Source organism: Tachysurus vachellii, chromosome 1 (assembly GCF_030014155.1).
Source record: "Tachysurus vachellii isolate PV-2020 chromosome 1, HZAU_Pvac_v1, whole genome shotgun sequence".
NCBI lineage: Eukaryota > Metazoa > Chordata > Actinopteri > Siluriformes > Bagridae > Tachysurus > Tachysurus vachellii.
This window is the reverse complement of record NC_083460.1, coordinates 11,223,029-11,245,442: the sequence shown is the minus strand read 5'-3', so window position 1 is coordinate 11,245,442 and position 22,414 is coordinate 11,223,029. Positions and strand designations below refer to the sequence as shown.

Below are 22,414 nucleotides of genomic sequence, written 5' to 3'. Positions count from 1 at the left end.
GGATATCATAGAGTTGGTTATTACACTGGCTGAGCAGTTATTGTAAAGGGATTTGACCATATTAATGAATTCTTGATCTACTTCTAGGTGTTCGAGGACCGCCCATAAGAACCCCCATTCAATTCTATCGAAGGCCTTCTCCGCGTCTAGTGAGATGACTGCAGAGGAGGCCTGATAGGAGTCCGATCCGTGAATGATGTGAAATAGTCGTCTGATATTATCGGAAGCAAACCGGTCTTTAAGAAATCAGGATTGATCATAATTAATAACCTTACCGACACATTTGTTGAGCCTAATAGCTAGGGTTTTAGCCAGAAGTTTTGCATCAGTGGCAATTATGCTAATGGGCCGGTAACTGGCACATTCTAGGGGATCTTTTCCTTTCTTAAGTAGCAGAGTTATAAGAGCTGTGTTTTGGTCTCTATGCAGAGCATTATTTTTAATTGCGTAATTTAGGGAGTTAAGAATAAGTGGCGATACTATGTCCCAGATAGATGATATTAATTCAGGTGGAATTCCGTCATTACCCGGGGCTTTGTTCTTTGACATAGAATCGAGGGCCAGTTTTAACTCTTCAGGGGATATGGGACGGTTTAGTATCTCCTGATGTTCTGCATCAAACTTAGTAAGATGAAGCTGTTGAAGGAAGGAGATATATTGCTGGGGACTGCCAGAGGAACTAGAGGTGTATAGTGTATAGAGATTCCACCTGTTTGATCCTTGCTGCTAATAACCTGCTTGGTCTCTCACCATTATAATATGACTGCCTTGTGCGATGTATAATGAATTCTGCTCTATGTAAAAGTAAACCTTTCAACTCAGATTTAAGTGCTCGCAGTTCTTCTGCCTTATGCCGACTATAAGTATTTTTAAGTTCTCGTTCTGTCACCTGAACTAAATTTTCCAACTCGTTTCTGCAACTATTCCTTATTTTCTGACGATGGGAAGAAAAGGCGATTTCCTCTTATTTTCCACTTATAAAACATTTTGTAACCTCCCATAGAGATTGAGGATTATTTATTGAGTCGTTATTTAATTGAATAAAATCAACTAAAGAGGCACGTAGTTGTGTGATAAATTTTTGATCGTGAAGTAAGGAGGTATTGAATCTCCAGCGCTTATACCCGGTTAGGAGGGGGTATGGAAGAAGTCTTAGAGTCACAGGGGAGTGATCTGAGAGAAGAAGAGGCAATATATCGGTGCTGTCAATAAATGGAATGTAAGCAGGTGATACCAGCAGGAAATCAATACGAAAAAAGGTTTTGTGGCGTGCTGAGAAAAAAGTGAAATCTTTGACTTTGTCATTTTTCAGTCGCCATATGTCACATACACTAATTTGTTTTATAAAATCTTTAAACATCTTAGAAGAGGCTGGATCAGACTGTGACATATGAGACCTATCAAGTATGGGGTCATGCACCGTATTGAAATCACCGCCTATTATGAGGTGATAGCCATTAAGGCTTAATATCATTTGTGTGAGTTGTTGATAAAATACATTGTCGTATTCATTGGGGGCATAAACTGAGATAAAGGCGTATTTATTATGGGACCATGTACCTAGCACGCATGTAATACGGCCGTCCGTATCACTCTTAGTATGGTGAATATGCAAAGTGAGATGACGGGCTATAAGTATCATAACCCCCTCACTAAGTACTTTCTCACAAACTAGAGAAAACCATGTGTTAGGTTGTCCTATTCTACTATTCTACTATGCCAACACAAACAGCTTTCTAGAAAAGCAAGCATTTTAATAATATTTAGTACTAGTAATTAATGAAATTTGGGACATATGCCCAGGTACACCAGTGTCTACTGCTGAATGAATTGAGCTCAGATGGACTCACATTTCCCTCAGTGCCAGAGGGAGGCAGAACACAATGTCGTTAGAACCGCAACAATAAAGCTTTTGGACAAAGAAAAAGGAAATGAGGACATAAATATATTATAGTGTCTACCTCACAACTAGAGGGACAAACACCATTAAGCATCAGCGTGTCTCAAGAAAGAGAGCGGCTCGGGTGAATATGGGATCCGAAGATTTGCTAAAAATAATCTTAATGATCATGTGCACATCAAAGGTAAGAGAGGACTTCATATATTTGATCTGAAAATGTGCCGTTAGGTAGAAATGCGGAAATGTTAAAGTCGATGTTTCCATTTTCTAGCATGAGCGAGCAAGATCGAGACCCAATCTTTAGCAGTGTGCTTCCAGCGTGCATCAAAACTTTCCATTTTGAATTGATTGAATAGATTATGAGTTTTGATCAAAATTGCTTCACGGTTGATGTGCATGTGGAAGAGCAAATGTGAGCCTGATACTATGTAACAATAGCTGTTAATTTCACAACGTACTGTACAGAATACAGAATTAACAATCACCCCTCACCTAGACTAGCTATTAAAAACAAGTACTGTACTTGTGTGTTAAAATCACACCAGCGTATCAAAATGTTAGCATTTTATTGTTATTAGTAGAAGAGTGCAGGAAATGTTGTCACATTTTTTCACTGACAATGGAAGTCATTCAAAATGAAATAATAATAATAACTAGATTTGTAAAATTCGTCGCGACAAACTTTGATGTTGGCTTTGTCGATGCAAGTATTCGCAACGGCTGGTGCTTTTTGGAGGCAAGTGGACATAAGGGTTAGTGTTGCTTTTGGAGGCAAGTGGACAGAAAGCTAAGATGCCAAAACATTTGGAGGTAAGCAGAGACAAGCATGTGACATCATCCAAATACTCCTGAGGACGTTCCCCACATTGGGCTGATTGTTTTGATATGTCACTTGTCCATGTTGTGCAAATTATTGATTTTCACGAGAAATCACGTGACGTCACGTGACGTGAGCAGAATACATGTGAGGCAGTTCCCCCCATTGAGTGTTTTGATATATCACATGCCCATGTTGTGCAATATTTTTTTATTCAACAAACTTCAGACCAGGGTCAACAACATAACCGAATTTGGTGCATGTGGCTCGAAAGCCCTAAGAGGAGTTACTCTTTATAAATTTTTGTCTAAGCTTAAATAGGAAAACAGAATGTTGGCTTCTACAAAGCCAACATAATAATAAAATCTCAGACACATACACTATCTGGCAAAAAGTTTAAGGAAGGTCCACATATGGGTGTAATGATGAGGTGTCCACAAACATTTGGCCATTTAGTGTCTTTTATAATGATATTATATTGTATTTTGGTGACCTCAAACAGAGAGCAATATTATTATAACATATAACATATTATACAGAGTTAAATTGAAGGTAGACACTGTACAGTAAGTTGTCAAACGGTCAACACAAATTTGATTATTCATAAATGATCAAATAACGTGTGCGACCAGATCATAGGCCTCATTTATAAATAAATAAATTGCATGGATTCCATTGTGAAGCTGCACATGTACACATAAACCTGGAAATGGCCTGTGCACAACAATTTATAAAACCTGTCACAGCTGCATGCCATTTCACGCAAATCTTTATTTCTGTCAACGTAACTAATAGATATAAACATATATGTCCAAAATACCAATGACATTATAATAGCTTGGAAATCCTGCCATACAGATATTAACAAAAATCTTTCTTGTGAGATGTTGTCTGTGAGATATAGGTTTATGAGCCCACCTCCATTCACAGTTTTCACAGACCACAAGAAACATGTTAAAGATTTTAATGACAAAATAAATGAAGTACTTTGGGTTCATCTGAGTGAAAAAAAAACTCCAGACAATTCCTGGTCAAACATTACCTCCACTCCCTTTGCACAGATTACACCTCCTGTCTTGGGCAGGTGCCCAGTGGTGGTGAAGCCCTAACTTAGATGTCTGCCTTTGGCCCTCTGAGAATTTTAGCTGTCATTGAGTCATCACCTCATCAACACCGATTATCCTTCCATCCAATTAGAAACTTAACTTATGACAGGATTTCTCTTAAAATTTGATTATATGTAAAATATTTCCTGGCTTTGGAATAGATGCATTCAGGAACCATCACAGCCAACAGGAATAACCCACAATAAACAAATATCATGTCTCAACAATATGATGTCTCAACATTAAAACATATAGAATAGCATAATGCACTGACAAATAATGAGGAAGATGCATACACAAACAGATGTTTTAAAAGCATAACCTGAATGGCATCCAAATTATGTAAAGTAACGTTATTCATCAGATCAGGCCACTTTCCTCATTGCTCCATGGTCCAGTTCTGATGCTCACATGACCATTGTTGACCACTTATCGACTCATGGTCAGCATGGAGTCTACTGATACATAGCAAGCTGTGATGCACTGTGTGTTCTGACACCTTTCTATCATAGCTACTATTACATTTACATTTACAGCATTTGTCAGACACCCTTATTCAAAGCGACTTACATTTGTCTCATTTATACAGCTGAGCAATTGATGGTTAAGGGGCTTGCTGAGGGGCCCAGGAGTGGCCGCTTCATTGCCCAGGGATTCGAACTCATGACATTCCGATTAGTAGTAAAACTGTAGTCCACAATTGTCAGTAATTCTTACTCACTCAAAAAACTGAGAAGAATGACATAAGTGTGAGTGCATTACTGTAAGGAGTCAGTATAAATTAGGCTGTCTATGTGTTGTAAATATAGTTACATACTATCAGTGTGTTCTATACAGTTAATGAACAAAGTCAATTTTGAGATACTGCATTTAGAGTCAAAAAGTGTGACAACTTACCCCACTCTCCCCTCTTTTGTTTATATGTATTATTCACTTTGATTCGAAATACAGATGTTTTACTCTTGTGACTTCCTGTACTTTTCAGATGTGTGCTGGGCAAAATGGTAAGTAAATGTTTTGAATGCAGCGTTTTACATTTGACGCACATTCTGCCTTCAATCTCTTATCAATATTTTACAACAGTTAATTTAACAGTAATCAGCTTGACCTGTCTTTCTTTCTCAGACATTACCGCATCTGTTTTCACCGTCACTTCTAAAAGTATTACGGTTCAATGGAGCAGACACTCTGGTGCAAACTCCTACAAACTGACCGCAACACCAAAAAAAACCAATGAACAGCCCGTGTTTGCACAGTTCAGTGGTAGCACGGTAATGGGTTCCATCAACTCACTCTCCCCAAATACGGTGTACACGATGCGTGTGGAGGCTATGGATAGCTCCGTGAACGTACTCAGCAGCGTCGAGATAGAGGATACAACGGGTGACTTTTCAAATACACTCATAATTAAATAATAATGATTATACAAACAATAATTACATTTAATGTAGAGGAGAGCGGGGCACAACCTAACACGGGGTACCTTGTAACAGACTATTTATTTTTTTCGACGTACACTAAACTTCCTGTCTTTACTGGTTGCTGTACTAAAACTGTGTGCAAAAATTGCATCAACATTCAAATAACTTTGGACGGTATTAGGGAAGATATATACCATAGTATATGTAAGATGACACACAGACATTTGACATTTGCTATAATGCTATGATAGAACTTGTGCAGCTGTTAAAAGAAGCTGTGCTATTATTGTTAGCCATGTCAATTCACACAATTCACTTCTATGATTTTATTTACTGCAACATAAGAAACAGGCCAATAAAAACAGACAGGGTGGTACCTGCTGTTGTTTGGTCAATGGCAGGACATAAAATAATGAAAGTCAGTACGAGGTGTGGCTAGGAGCTATTCATTGCTGTCATGTGACATTCCATAGATTTATCACACAGAAAAAATTAAGTGCCAGGAGTGTTGGTAAATAATGAAAAAAGTATGTTTTATTCATAAAATAAGCCCACATATTTATACCATACATATGTAAAAAATAATGTGAATGTGGAAAAATCCTTTGAACCCTAAGTACCTTTCCAAAAACTAGATTAAACCAAAAGTGTTAGCTTGTGCCCCACTCTCCCCTACTATTCAGGTTCAAATGCCTGATTTAGATTTTTATTTTTTCTAATAAATAAAGTTTCATTTCAGTTTTCAAATACAGTTTTCATTTTCCAGGACATTTTTTGTTGCCACGTGTCTTCTTGGGGCTGTTGTCTGTTGTAAGGCCAAAGTTGTTTATTTTGATCCTCATGGTAGCCCAAATCTCACAGATCTGACAGATATGTCTTCCTTTCTTTGAATTCTGTCAGCACCCGAGGTTCCGTCCATTGTGAAGGCCTACTCCAACCACAGCTCCAGTATCACTGTGGAATTTGGTGAGGTGTCAGGTGCCACCGCATACATCCTGCGGGCAGAGAAAAGTGATGGATTCTTTTCAGAGAGTGTGGTGTTTGGCTCGCCAGGTACCATATTCAACCTGAGTGCCTACGCAGATTATACACTTAGTGTCATGTCAAGGAACAGTGGTGGCCATAGCCAGCCCTCATTCCCAGTCCAAGCCAGGACAGGTAGGCAATTAATGCATTCAGTTTCACTACTTTTGTTCCCTTTTCCTCAGGGGTCATTGAATGATATACTATATTTTTGAGTGTTATACTTTTTCTGTACAGTTATTGGGGTATTCTTGTGTTTTGTGAGACTGAAAATTACTGTATAAGCATTTATTGTTTAATTATAGTGATGAAATTAAATTAAAAATGAAAGCCAGCACAGTAGTGTTAGGGTGAGGACATGAAGAAAATCTGATACTGCTTTTTTATAAACTGAAAGAGAACAAGACAATGATTGTTGAAACTAACACTCCCTACATGGCATCACACACACACTGTAAGATTACCTCTACATAAAGGCCTTTGCCAAGATGTCACTGATAAAACATTTTCCCATGTTATATTGTACTAAATGGAAAGATTCTCACACTTTTAGGATAGTCTGAATGCCAATGAAATGACATTTTATACTATAGAAGTTAATCGTTATTGTCTTGCTTTGTGACTTTGTATAAATGGCAAAACACTGAGAACTAGGCTACCGTCTCTCACAAACAATATGTCTAAGTAAGATGTGGAGGAGCAGTTTTTGTCATCAAGTACAAAAGAGAACATAGTATCCATACATACAGTATATAGGATATTATATTGCTTGAACATTTTTTAATCCAATGTGCAATTATTATGATTTGTTTTTTTACTATAAAATCTTAATTTCAAAGAACTCTTTTTGACAGAATAGGATTGTATTCACCAAATCCATATGTTGGTTTAAAGGAAATTTACCATGTAATCAGCCATGTATTAGAAAAACAAAACGTGAAGTCCTGGTGAAAAAATAAGTTACACAAGTTACTTTTTTAAATAGGGAAGACTTTGGGCAGGACTCCTATGACAAAAAGAAATAAGATACCTGTTCAAGAAAGGACATACTGGCCACATAACTGGATATCAGAATGAGGGCAGTGAGCGCTCAAAGGTCTGAGCTCTGTCAGTCCAATCTGAGGCAAATAATTTACAAATCAAAAACATTTAACATGAAAAAACTCTGCTCTAGCTACAAGAACAATTATACATGTAAAGCCAACTAAAGAATATATAGATACTGTATTTAGAGACCTTTCTTGCTGTATTTCATAGCTTCAACAAAAAGAACATTGAATGAAATTGCATTTATGGGAGATTTATTGCAAAATGGCTAAATTCATTTTGGCAGAGAACATCTAGACTAACATCACCATTTCTGGAAGTCCAAAATCTGGAAGATTTTTATTGTTAGGAGTGGATTTTACAAGTTATTGTCTGAAGGCTCAGGGGTGTCATGGGCAGGTGTTTGCTTTTGGTATAGTATGTAGTGTGAATATATTTATATACTGTAAGAGAAAGATTAGCTGTAATGCAACTGTAGGTTTGAGCCCTGAAAGGTTCTTTCTTTCTTTCTTTCTTTCTTTCTTTCTTTCTTTCTTTCTTTCTAGTGGTTGCAGCCCCAGCACTGCGCTCTGTCTCCCCCACTCAGGACAGTATTGTGTTGAGTTGGGATCCTGTGGAACATGCAGTTCAATACACACTATATATCAACGCTGAGAATTCAGACATCTGGCTCCAAGTTAACACCTCTCAGACCAACATGACATTCAACAATCTAGATCCAGGGGTCACATACTGCATCAAGGCCACAGCCCGGGACCTAAATAGCATACCTGGAGATGTCAACACCATCTGTCAGATCACCCGTAAGTACCTGGTACATAAGCACACAATCATATATATTATTTATTGTATTAATATTATTAATATTTATTGTCACCTGATGGGTTTATGGTCTGCAATGAACTGGAACCCTGCCCAGGGTGTTTTTCCACTTCGTCCACAGTATTTCAAGTATTTCACCCCCACACAGTGGGTGCCACATACTCACAGACATGGTTAAGAACCAGGATGGTTCCAGCAGCCTATCCTACCGATAAGACCTGCTTATCTATACATACTAAACATAAATATGTTGACAATTTAAAAATGCCTACAATACATCTCTATATGTTAAATACAAAGAGATTGATATTTGAGTATACATTAACCATAGCCTCACAGATTCACATATCTGAATATGTTTAACATGCATCTGCATAAATCTGTAGGGATAATTATCTCTGTCTTTTCTTTTAAAGAAAAGTCTGATTAATGGCAGTCATTTTGATAGTTTCTTTATAATAACAATCAATAAATAAATAAATAAATAAATAAATAATAATAATAATGATAATAATAATAATAATAATAATAATAATAATAATAATAATAAATGGATTAGTAGAAAGTAGATTAGTAGTACAGTATGATTAGAGATGCCACATAACAACATGAATCAAAGGGGGTGCAAAAGGGATTATCCTGATGGCAGGTGTGTTTACAGGTATACGTTTAAATAAATGCTAAAATATATTTGACAAAATACAATATACAATAAAAAGAAATTCAGATTTGTACTCAGATACAAAACACATGTACATGATGTATGTAATATAGAATTTTAAAAAAATGTATTAATGAGCTTTTTTTTCTTCTTTTTTGTTTTCTTTTGTTATTTTTTCTTATTATATATTTCATTCTTACACCCACACAAAAACCCCTGCTAATTCACAATCTCTATATTAGATTGTAGTCACCTACTAATACAGAGCTTGTAAATTAGCAGGTTTGTGTGTGTGTGTGTGTGTGTGTGTGTGTGTGTGTGTGTGTGTGTGAGAATGAACTACATGATGAGGTAACCGAATGGATGTCTATTTGTCCAGGTCCTCCTGTCCCTGCAGGTGTGCATACTTCTTTGACCATGGAGAGAATTATTGGACTAGCAGTATACTGGGAGGCTGTGCGTGGTGCAAGTGTCTATTTTGCCCTGAGCTCCTTAGGGCAAAACTGTACCTCAATGGGAGAGCCGTTCTGCATTATTAGCCCTATAGGATGTAGTGAGAACCACACACTCACTGTTATGGCTGAGAACCAAGCTGGCCCCAGCAGCCCATCCCAGCCACAGGACCTGCTAACCTGTATGCACGACATACTACTACAAACATACTACATAGATACACACAACATTCAAATCAGGGATATTCATGGTGTACATACTACTGCCTCTCTCTCTCTCTCTCTCTCTCTCTCTCTCTCTCTCTCTCTCTCTCTAAATATATATATAGTGGTTAGCTGACTTTAGCTGATATAGTGGTCAGATAACTTTTTCTGCTAGTGTATATATTATAACACAACACAAAAATAAATAACAAATCACAGAAAGACAGTAACTTCTCTCATGTGTTTTGTACAGTGCCCTGCCCTCCAGACTCAGTGAAAGTAGATGAATCCTCTGTAGGGAACTGCTCAGTAACATGGACCAGTGTGCCATGGATGGAGTACTACATGGTATATATAAACAGAGACGATGGTGCAGAGGAGCAGTGTAACACCACCAACAACCTCTGCTATTTCCAATGTGACTGTGGCTATACCTACATGACTACTGTATTTGTCTACAATGAGGCTGGTGCCAGCCCTCCAGGACCAATTCCCACCTACACCACTGGTGTGTTGATACACTGATGCACACATGTATAATCATACTCAAAAGTGTGTTTTACAGCTGCACACAACTTCATATATTTCATGGTACCATATATTTCTTTTAGTAGGTTAATTAGGGTGTCTACTTTGTTCACATCATAGGTCATTTTAAAACCTTCAATGAAAGACAGATTTAATCATTTAATATATCTAGACTGTAACTAGACATTCTGTGGGTCACAAAAGCTTTATTTGATTACATAGAAGATTACATAAGCTTTGTTTGGTGAGCCATTTAATTGTTTGAACTTGAATCAAATGCAAGGATACAATACAATTGCAACTAGATTTGTAAAGTTCGTCATGACAAACTTTGATGTTGGCTTTGATGAGGCAAATACATCACGTGATGTCATCAGAATACACGTGAGGGAGTTCCCCTCATTGTTCTGAGTGTTTTGATATGTCACATGTCCCAGTTGTAAAAAGTTTTTTGAGTTTGCATATATTGGGGGCGGGGCTGCAGCACGACCGGAAGGCCAGTCGGTACACCAATTTAAAACTTTGTTCAGAATATCACCCTAAAGGAGCTGGCCGAGTTTGGTGTAGATAGTTCGAAAGCTTGCCGAGTTATAAACCTCCAAAGTTTATAATGGGAGTCTATGGGAAAAAAGGCCAATCTGAGACCCGGTACCGGAAGTACCGATACTCAGATCGCTTAGAAAAGTAATAGCAACAAACTTCAGACCAGGGTCTACAACATATCCGAATTTGGCTCGAAAGCTTTAGGCCGCATTAAATTTTATACATTTTTGTCTAAGCTGAAATAGGAAAACAGAATGTTGGCTTCTACAAAGCCAACATAATTACAATGAATCGATGAATGAATAAATAGAATAGAATAAGGTTATTAATCCCGTGAGGGATGTAGCACTTTGGTGTATTTAAAATACAGTAGGGATACAAAAAACAAAACCGATAATGAGATAAGGAGACATGGCACGGAGTAACAAACAAAAAGTGCAGAGTGCAGTGGAGATGCAATACACAGTGTGAAATCTGTAAAATAGTAAAAAATACTGAGGTAGCTATATGTGCAAGAATAGACGGATATGCTAGATGGTCTAATAGACAATGTGCAAAATAGACAAATGTGCAAGAAATATGGTTATAATTAACAAAATATGTAATAAACTACTGAAATAATAAATATAACAGGAAGAACAGACAAGGAGAAGAAAGGGTGTGTCAAATTAAGCTCAGGCCAGATGAGTTGTAAAGTCTTATAGAACTAAGCAGGAACGATTTCATATATCGTTCCTTCATGCTGGAGGGGTTGAATGAATCTGTTGCCAAAGCTGCTCTTAGGATTGTTCAGTATTTTATGGAGGGAGTGAGAATCATTGTCCATGATCACCAGCAGTTTTGCCAGCATTTTATCCCTGACTACCTTCTTCAGGGTGATGAGCTCAGAGCCAACAACAGACTCAGTTGAGCTCAGAGCCAACAACAGACTCAGGATTTTTGATGAGTTTGTTGGCATCCTTTGCTTTGATGCCTGCACCCCAACAAACCACAGCAAAGATGTCACTTTCAATAACAAACTGATAGAACATCTGGATCATCCTGTTGCACACATTAAAAGACCTGAGCCTCCTCAAGAAATAGAGCCAGCTCAGGCCCTTCTTGTAGATGGCCTCCGTGTTTGTGGACCACACCAGATTATTGTCCAGTTGTATCCATGTGACTAGGGGAGCATCGACCTGCATGTTTTCCAGTTTTGCCCTAAATCTGGGCTGGATGGTATTGAACACTGGGAAAGTCAAATAAAATGACATGAATGGTGGTGGTGTTGGGTCTGTCCGGAAAGGAGTATGCCTTTATTATGCTGGAGGTTAGTGCTATGGGTCTCTAGTCATTTAGTGCAATGGGTTGTCCCTTCTTAGGCACTGGAACCAAGCAGTGTGTTTTCCATAAATCTGGGACTCTCTGAACATGCACGTTCAAGCTGAAGAGGTGCTGAAGCACTCCACACATCTGGTTGGCACAAGCCTTCAGCACACTCGCACTGGAAAGCAGAGGAACTACAGGCTTCTTTGATGTTTGTATACAACAAAAGTATTATTTCCTCTTGTTTTACAGTTTACAAACTGGTAGAAGGTGCGAAGTGTGTAGGATAGAGAGACATGACTGAAATCGCCTGTAATAAAGATGAAGGCACCAGCAGGTTTTCTTTGTCACTGTTACAGAATGATGTCACATGCTACTTCCACCTTCCAGGATGGAGTAATGTAAGCAGTAACGGCGACCACCCTGGTAAATTTCCTTGGCAGATAAAATGGGCACAGTCCGATAGCAGTAAGCTCAATATTCGGGTTGCAGATGCACTCAGATGGAATAATGGCCAGGGTTACACCATCTTTCACAATTCACAAACACACTGTGCCCCATATTTTCTTCATGCCACTCGCAGTTGTGTTTCTGTACACTTGAACCATGTGGGAGCCTGGGATAGTCATATTAGAGTCACATTAGAAGCCCTATTTTTCATGAATCCTATGATACTTGACTCTCTGTACTCTTTTCTTGACAAGCACATCTTGTTTTTTTCATCCTGTGTTTAACACCCACTTTGCAGCCTTGTCATCTTCTCCTTATCTCCTCCAGTATGTTGGGCTTAATCAGCTGGTTGCATGTGTAGACCTGAATACAATATAGCACAGCAAAGTATCCAGACCACTGAAGAGGCATCTTGGTATAAGTGTAATGATCACTGCAAACTGCAAGAAATAATGCCTCTTTCCGGGAAAAATCCATTCAAGTGTGCTGGTTGTTTTTTGCCAAACATGGCACTGTGCATTAAGGTCAAACATCTCCACTTTGGTTCTTTTATGTCCAATGGACATTGATCCAAACGTACTGTTGTTTGTTCAGATGCAACTTTGCAAACCTAACTCATGCTGGCAACTTGCTACTTACCCTCTTATAGTTGCTATGGAGGCAGTAAGGGTATACTTAGTTTTTACACATATATACTCTTCATATTGGCTTCATTTTTACTAAATAAATAATGACAGTGTAACATGTCTAATTTTAAGACCTGGTAAGGACCATAAAACCATAGAATTCAAGAAGGAGTAGTTTCTTTTTTACATGACTGTAAGTCATTGTGATATATAAATGACATCTTGTGAACAAAATGAATATCCCAATTGACTTGCCAGGCTCTCCAGCAGTACATATTCAGGGTTATTTACTACTATATACTACTCAGTATTATTACCAGTGGGAGTATATGTATACACATGTCGAATAACATATACTTAATTTATGATCTCCAAGATAGCTTGGCAAATGTGTTCACACAAATTCAGTATCTGATCAGACAGAACTGTTTGTATGACCTCTGTTTTGTTTCCTTTTACCATACGAGTATACATTGCTTACTTTTAGGTGTTTTGTTTTTACTTTGAAAAAAAAAAAAAAAAAAAAAAAAAAAAAAAAAAAAAAAAAAAAAAAAAACCTAAATACTACATTTTTTACACAGATAAAATCCATGCTTTTTTCTGTCTTCTCTAGTCCCCTGCTGTCCACAGATTGTTTATGTCTCTCTTGTTTCAACTGAGACACTGGAGGTCACATGGTCAGCAGTCCATGGAGCAGACCTGTATGAGACAGTGGCAGCAGATGAATCAGGCATACTGCACTGCAATGACACTGTGCCCATATGCGTTCTGTCTGACCTTACCTGCAACAGCCTGTACAGTGTTGTAATCAGACCCTGCAGTGAGATACGTGGCTGCAATGACACCTGCACACCAAATACACAGGAAACAGGTAGTCTGTACAGTCTTTAATTTATATTACATTACAAGCAGCCTTCACAAGTTTCAGTTTGTGTTTTTTCCCCTGAAAAATTCAAGTGAACATATAATAGAAATGCATGTATTCAAAGCTTATACAACCCGAATCCTGGAAATGTTGGGACGTTTTTTTAAATAAAATAAAAAAATACAAGAATTCAAATCACAATTTTTTTATTCACAATAAAGCATAGATAACAACAAATTTTCTGTGAAAATTTACACTTTTATCCATAAATTAATTTATTTAAAATTTGGTCTTAAAAAAGTTGGCAGGGGGCAATAAATGGCTGAAAAAGCAAGAAAATTTGAAAAGATTCAGCTTGGGAGAACATCTAGCAACTAATTAAGTTAATTGATATCAGGTCTGTAACATGATAAAAATAAAAGATATGATAGCTATAAAAGGGATGTCATAGAGCTGCAGATTCTCTCAGAAGTAAAGCTGGGCAGAGGCTCACCAATCTGTAAAAGAGTGTGTAAAAAGATTGTGGAATACTTTAAAACAATGTTGCTCAACATCACATTGCAAAGGCTTGGCAAATCTCATCATTTACTGTGCATAACAACATCAAAATTCAGAGAGAAATCTCAGGGGACAAGGCTGAAGACCTTTATTGCATCATTCATCGGCATGATTGTGTCAATACCATTACTGAGTGCGCCCAGGAACACTTCCAGAAAGAGAAGGGAAGGCCTTGTGTATTTCAGCAGGACAATGAAAAGCCAAATACTGCAGCTATTACAACAGCATAGCTTCTTTATAGAAGAGTCTGGGTGCTGAAATCCAAATCTTTCACTTATAAAGAACATTTGGTGCATCATTAAACGTTCATTAAAAATCATTAAAAATATGTCAAAGATGACCACAACCTCTTAAGCAGTTGGAAACCTATATCGGCAAGAATGGGACCAAATTCCAACAATAAATCTCCAGATACTCATAACCTTGATGCCCAGATGTCTTCAAACTGTTTTGAAAAGATGAGGAGATGCTACACCATGATAAACATGCCCTGGTACCAACTATTTTGAGACCTGTAGTAGGCATCAAATTTGAAATGAGCTCATTTAGTGGATAAAAGTGTACAATTTCTCTGTTTAACATATGCTATGTTATCTATGTTTTATTGTAGATAAAATATTGGCTCATGTGATTTAAAGTCTTTTAGTTCTCATTTTATTAAAATTTAAATAATGTACCAGCTTATTCAGAATTCGGGTTGAAGGATTTTGTTCAGAGTAAAGAATAGTATTTATGTGATTTTTATCTAAAAAAAAAAAAAAAAAAAAAAACAATCACTGATTTCAGGATGTAAATACTATACTTTTATATTAAATTTTACATTGTATTAATGTATACCATCAATATATTCTAGAATCACTGCCCCCTTTTACATTAACTGGTACACAATTTAATAATAGCTTTCTATGTATGTGATTGTAACTTGAATAAAAGATTCATACTCCTAACGCTGTGTGTTCCTCTCAGCTCCATGTGCTCCTGAGATCCTGAACATCACCCAAGTGAACAGCTCTGATGTGCTGGTTTCATGGAGGGCTCCCAACAAACAAGCCAACTACACAGTAAATGCTTTTGGCAGTGTCAGTAACCTTACTTGCTCATCCACCAGTACTTCTTGTAGCATCACCAACCTACCTTGTGGAGCCACTTATGAGATCAGCATATATGCTACCACTACTGTGGGGAGTAGTTTGCCCAGCTATAGCATCCCCATGGAAACAGGTAGAGTACTGAATAAGGATTCAATAAAGAAAAGGATTAGAAGAGACGCAAAAATAAACTGGTGAATTAATGTTATAGTGTAGCCGGAGACCTTACACTGGGTGATTAAAGCTTGACTGAAAGTTGAATAGATTGAAGATTTATTAAGCACTTTGTTAAACATTTGGCAAGATAAACTACAACAGTTGACTAATAGACATCAGGGAGATTGCAGTATTAATAGCAGATTTCATCTTAATTATTGGTAAAGGTATATTACAATTATATAATTCTTTTGTATAATACCATTGACTAAAGTCATAGCAATCTACGTTCCTGTTTAAATTTTGTAGCTACTAAAAATACTTTTAATCACTTAAGCAGACTTTTTAATCACCTTACCAACACTACTGCTGGTAATATATATTTGTGTGTGTTATGCATTCAAGTAAACTGTATGTTGTAAAATTGCATTTCACCCTTTAGGACCCTGCTGTCCTGAGACTCTCAGTGCAGAACAGGTGACGCAGTCCATGACCAGTGTGAAGTGGTCTTCATCCAAAGGAGGCTGGTCTTATATAATCTCACTGTCATCACCACGAGGTCAAGCCAAGTGCCATACCATGGACACACACTGCTTAATGGGTTGCATCACATGTGGCACCAATTACAGTGTCTCAGTGGAGGCCATTAGCATAACAGGGCACAAGTCCTTATGTAGCTATCATGGATTTTCTTCAAGTAAGTTACATGCCATGCATCCTGCTCGGTTTAAAACTCTAACAAGCGATCCAACACAGGTTGTAGATGATGTAGAAATAAGAGTAAGAATAGATTACAGTAACTAGAATAGTTACTGAAAAACAGGAGAAAATGGGCATAGTATTACTGAAATCATGGTTTAGGAATAAGTTCGAAAAAGATTTATCTTTAAGAAGTGTTTGTGTGCACAAACCCATCAAGGTCTTGAATGCCATATTCAGTGTCAGGTAACATCCTGGCAATTAACCATCCTGCTTCAAAGTAGCATTAAGGTTCAACCTAATGTGCTGTATGTTGTAATTTCTAAATCCCAAGCTCCAAAAAAGCTTAAAAAAAAACTTGGAATTCCTACTTGGGAACTTGTGATGGTTACAGTGACTAGTCAAGTCAAAGAATATAGTCATGAAGTCATGAGCAGTAAAAAAGATTGTGATTCTTGCTGTTAAATGGGTTATTCTGTACACTCATTATCCACTTAAATAGGAATACCTGTGCACCTGCTCATTTATGCAGTTCATGCAATCAGACAACAGTGTTGAAGCAGCATTGTGCAGATGCAGGTCAACAGCTTCAGTTAATGAGTTAATGTTCTCCTTGTTTATTCATTCACAACCTGAAAGAGTTTACAGAAAAAAAACATCCTATCTATGGAGGATCTGCAGGATGAAACACATTTTTGATAAGATTTTGGCTCACAGAATTTCCATTTTGAAAAACCAATGAGATCAGCAGTTTCAGAAATACTCAACCTATCTTAACTGGAACCAAAAACAGAAGCCACAGTTAAAGTCTTGTAGGCTCTGTAGAATGTGCTTGATCCTTGTATGAGTCCTTGTAAAATGCCCCAAGTCCCACAACATCATCTCTTCACAGCTAAATCCCTGGCTCCATCTGTTTTATCCTCTCTGACTGTTGAAAACTTTGCCTCCTTTTATAATGAGAAGATTGAGAAAATCTGCCAGACCTACTCTCATTAGGATTCCCTTATTGCTTCTCTGTCAAATTTCTCACAGAACAACCCCCAAATCCCAACCTGTCTGACTGCCCTTGTCGCGATAACTAAGAAACTGCCTACTGTTAGATCAGCCAAGCTGTCATCAATCCTCATCCTCCTGGAAGGATGCTCATGTCGGGTAACATGGAGAGGATTGACATCTGTTCCATACAGGCTATCCACAGGTGTCCCACTAGGCTCAAAACATGGCTCTCTTCTTTCTCTCGTAATACCCAGTCTCTTGGTGAGGTTATATACATGGGTTCTCTGAAGATCTCCTTGGACTCTTCGCTGATTGCTCTTTTGGCCACTGCTTGCAACCCTGGGGTAACCATGGATAATCAGGTGTACTTTTCCTCACACATTGCTAATTTTACAAGTTCATGACAGTTTCTTCTTTAAGACATCAAAGGATTTGGATATTTTTATGCACACAGGCCACTCTGGTGATTGTTTAGTCTCTTTGTCAGGATCATGCCCAGACTTTTTTCTGTTGGAACATTAGCGGCGTTCCGGCTGTTCTCTCTTGTGACGTGTTTTTGTTTACGTTTTGTGTTCACCTGTCTACACCGCCATAGTCTTAATTCCTTCCCGCCTAGGCACACCAGTTCCTCATGCATCTAATTGTCTCCCTATTTAGCCCTGCATCCTTGTTATTGTATTGTCTTTGTTTTCTCTGTCTTGTTTTTTTGAATGAGGGTTTCTTTTTTTTCCCTCAGTGCTTTCCGGTCATTTTTTGTGTTATGTTTATTTAATAAAACGTGTTTTTAGCTAGGGGCACGGTGGCTTAGTGGTTAGCATGTTCGCCTCACACCTCCACAGTTGGGGTTCGATTCCCGCCTCCGCCTTGTGTGTGTGGAGTTTGCATGTTCTCCCCGTGCCTCGGGGGTTTCCTCCGGGTACTCCGGTTTCCTCCCCCAGTACAAAGACATGCATGGTAGGTTGATTGGCATCTCTGGAAAATTGTCCGTAGTGCGTGAGTGAATGAGAGTGTGTGTGCCTTGCGATGGGTTGGCACTCCGTCCAGGGTGTATCCTGCCTTGATGCCCGATGACGCCTGAGATAGGCACAGGCTCCCTGTGACCTGAGGTAGTTCGGATAAGCGGTAGAAAGTGAGTGAGTGAGAGTGTTTTTAGCTATCCCTGTGTTCGGGTCTGGATTTTTATCCATTAAGCCACCTCTGTTTTCTGACACTTTTGTCATTTTGAGACTGGACTACTGCAAACCTCCTTGAACCTTCCTAAGTTCTTCCACACCACACCACTGCTGTGCTCCCACCACTGGCTTCTGGTACAGTATCTGTATGCATCAGATTCAAAACATTAATGCTTGCCTGCAAAGTCAAAAATGGACCAGCACCTTCTTACCTCAAAGTTCTTATCATTCCTTGTACTGCACCATGCTCAGATTTTCTAGCACTGCTGGACTGGTCCCACCACCTATCAGGGTACAAGGTAGGTATACATCAAGACACTACTCTGTTCTGGCACCTAGGTGGTGTACTGAACTTCCCTTAGATGTCCAAACAGTTGAGTCACTGACTATCATCAAACAATGTATGAAGACCTACCTTCCTGAAATACTTAAACCAGCACCTATTCTGTTTAGTTTTAAAAAAATACAACAAAACATTGTTTGCTATATTTCCACCCAATAGAGTCTGTGAGCTAGTAAACCAGCATTGATAGAGACTTCAAAGCACTTTTGTACATTGCTCTGAATAAGGACATCTCCCAATGCCAGACAATCAAGTCCTAATATTAGGGGACCTACACAATATTAGGCAGGTTGTTTTTGCCAGATATCAGTCATACCTCTTGTGTGCTACTGGCTGAATGGTAACAAATTCTCACAGACCTAATGCTAGTGAAACACCATCTCAGAAGTATGGAGGCTGTTATAATGGCAAGGGACTGTTGTTACTCAGTTTTAATGCCAGTGGTTTACAATGGAATGTTTAGTACTCCTATGTCAATATACTTTGGGTCATACAGTATAGATCCATTAAATGGTGAAACATAGCTATATTTTATTCTGACGCTTTGAAATGTCATCCTTATTCTGTTAACCATCTTATGTTGGAAAGTCTAGTACAAGAAATAATGGCTGTTCACTGTTACTAATACTGTGTCTCATGTTATTGAAATTTATCTGCCGATTATTTAGATTTCTGTCTTTTATTTTAAGGTACTTGTTGTCCTTCTGGTATCAGGCTCTACCGGATGGAAAATAGCACACTTCGTGTGTCTTGGAGAGGTTCAGATATTGTCAATGGGTACTCAGCTGAACTCTACAGCAACAGTGCCAACTACACATGCAGATCAGCGCTGGGTGTCAGCTCATGTGACGTGAACCATGTAATGTGTGGTGACACCTACAGTGTTGTTGTTGCACCGCTCACACTTCAAGGTTCCAAAGTCTTATTCTGCCCGAGGAGGATATACTCTGGTGAGATTGTCTGTGGTTTCTTTGATGGTGAAGTAACAGAAACAGAACATTGCTGTCATTTTTATATAGATACAAAATTATTGGAATTATTTGTTGTTCAAACTCAGACAATTATACAGGGACAGCAGGTTCAGTAAAACGATAGTGGTTTAAATGACTACATAAAAAGAATTATCAAAATATAATAGGTCATGAGATACCATATACATTTCAGGTTGGTAGAAATGTTTGATGATGATTAACACTGATGTATATTCTGAGAATTTATGTTTTTTGTTTTTGTTTGTATGTTTGTTTATTTTTTTACCTTTAACAGTTTCCTGTGTTGGCAACAGTCTTGGAATGGGTATGTAACCCTCGTGTTTTAGATCGATTTAAAACAATTAATGTTAATTGAGACACAGTTGAGAAAAAAAATAGTGATTGCAGAAGAAATTAGAAATGTCCAGAAAATAACTATTAATTGGATGCTCTTTGATAATGTTCTAACATTTGTTAAACATATTTGCCTTACATTTTCTTTTAGTTACTTATCGTGGAAAAAGAAGTGTGGATTAGCAGTTGACATATAAAGGGTCTCTCTATGAAATGAAGGTGAGTATTCTCTAAAAAATATCAATGTAAAAATGTGTCCTCACGTTTTTGATGTATTTGATTAATGTACTGTCACTATTTTTATTTGCCTAATCATTAAGACCTTAGAGAAGTATTTAAATATATACTTTCTGTATGCTGTAAATTGGAAAATGTTGGAACACAAAATGCAACCTGGAACTATTTCTTTATTAACCGTCATAACATAGCAGACTGCAATCTGAGCTCTGTAAATCTAACAAGAGGAGGAAAAACAGCATCTTTCAGCAATAGATGTAACCATCTGGGTGGCAAATAGTGTTGCTGACTTACCATTCTAGGGTCCTGACCAGTTAAACTTATGTTTCTCTCTGTGTGGAGTTTCTGTGCATTTCCTTCCCTCTGTGTGCCATATTAAATGCAATAGTCACCCCAGTTATTTCTTTTCAAATCTAAATATATTAAAATGGATTTTTGTGCATTTTGAATTGTCTATCTACATAACTAAAAAAGTGAATTGATAAGTGCTTTCCCACCAACCTTGGCATATCATGTCTTTATGGACCTTGTATTGTTCCCAGAGGCATAGCCAAGAAACTGCCTGTGATACTCTGAGATGAAGTTCTTAGAAGGAAAACAAAATTGAAAAGCTTCCATCCAACAAAGCAGAAAGATTTGGTACAATCCTGACACTACCAAGCTCAGGCATAACTGAGTGCTGGGGCAAGAAGGGCAATTGTCAGTGAAGTGAGTCCAGCTACAACAGTTAACTGGCTGAAATAGGAGAACCTAAGCTGAGATAAGGAATATCATCAGCTATTCACAGATCTGGCCCTTAGAAAATCTGAGACCTTTTGGAAGAAAGATATTGTTGGTCTAATAAGACTATAGTAGAGCCATTTGTTCTAAAGCCAATGCCTAATATCTGTACAATCCAACTCTCATGTAAGACCATTTTTGTGATCACGCATATTCGAGGTAGCATTATGCTATACTGTTGCTTTTCAGCAGGAACTATGGATGGAGCAAATTATAAGCACATGGTTAAGAAAACATGTTCCAGTCATCCAGACATCTGCCAATAATAATGATACAGTGCTGGCTAAAGTTCTGAGACCACATGTGAAAATGTTCCTGTTTGGCATTCTTTTTCAATTTTAACAGTTTTCAGTAGAAATTATGTTATCAGCAACAATTTGAGTGAAAAGAAGAATCTTAAAAATATTTACACATATTTCCTAGTATTTGATCTGTACCCCTTTTGCATTAATGACAGTGTGCACTTGTGTTGACAGACACAGACTACACAGGTTTGTGTAAAACCTGATAATATATGTTAGCTTATCAGCCTGTCATCTGAACAGGTGCTTCAATGAAAGGGATTAAGCTCATGGATCTTTTCCTACAAAGGAGTTAATGTGATCAGTATCACAAAACTTTCTTAAATTAATTAATAATCTGAATTTCCAGTGTGCACTTACTGTAGACTTTTGGACCACACTTTTGGTTTTCACTATTTTCCATGTGGACAATAAGCCAAAGTACAGAGCCAGAAGGAATGGTTTTGAAAAGAGAAGGTTTGGAGTGGCTGAATCAGATACTAGACTTAAATCCATTTGATTTAAACACGAAAGAACCTTTCTCGAACTTTGGGCACACAATTAAAATTGTGCAGTTGTCTGAATTTGCCCATCACTGGGGCAAAGGTGCCTAGCCCAATCTCAGAAAACAGCCCCAGACCCAGCTCAATAATCCCTCCTTTAAATTTTACTGTTATGTACAGTATTAAATCACTCCAGAGAATACATTTCCAGTGCTCCAGATTTCAGTGGTGGTGTGCTTTACAACATTTCAGCTGAAGCTTGGCATTGCACATATTGAACTTTGTGAAGCTGCTCAGTTATGGAAACCCATTTAATGAATATTAGCACTTAAATTTGACCAGAGCAAGTCTGAAATTTCAGCCTGCCTCGGGGGTTTCCTCCGGGTACTCCGGTTTCCTCCCCCGGTCCAAAGACATGCATGGTAGGTTGATTGGCATCTCTGGAAAATTGTCCCTAGTGTATGATTGCGTGAGTGATTGTGTGTGTGTGTGTGCCCTGCGATGGG

At 38.0% G+C, this 22,414-nt stretch overlaps 1 protein-coding gene across 1 annotated transcript; it reads left to right on the top strand.

Moving 5' to 3' along the window:
- The first annotated feature begins 2,030 nt into the window (after positions 1 to 2,030).
- Positions 2,031 to 20,326, top strand: fndc7a (fibronectin type III domain containing 7a). The gene is made up of 13 exons (XM_060896960.1): positions 2,031 to 2,084; positions 4,809 to 4,827; positions 4,949 to 5,206; positions 6,145 to 6,402; positions 7,860 to 8,117; positions 9,177 to 9,431; positions 9,707 to 9,961; positions 13,519 to 13,776; positions 15,295 to 15,549; positions 16,015 to 16,269; positions 19,472 to 19,732; positions 20,049 to 20,078; positions 20,259 to 20,326. The coding sequence occupies exons 1-13, from the start codon at positions 2,031 to 2,033 to the stop codon at positions 20,288 to 20,290; spliced, it is 2,448 nt and encodes an 815-aa protein (XP_060752943.1). The 3' UTR covers positions 20,291 to 20,326.
- The last annotated feature ends 2,088 nt before the right edge of the window (positions 20,327 to 22,414 follow it).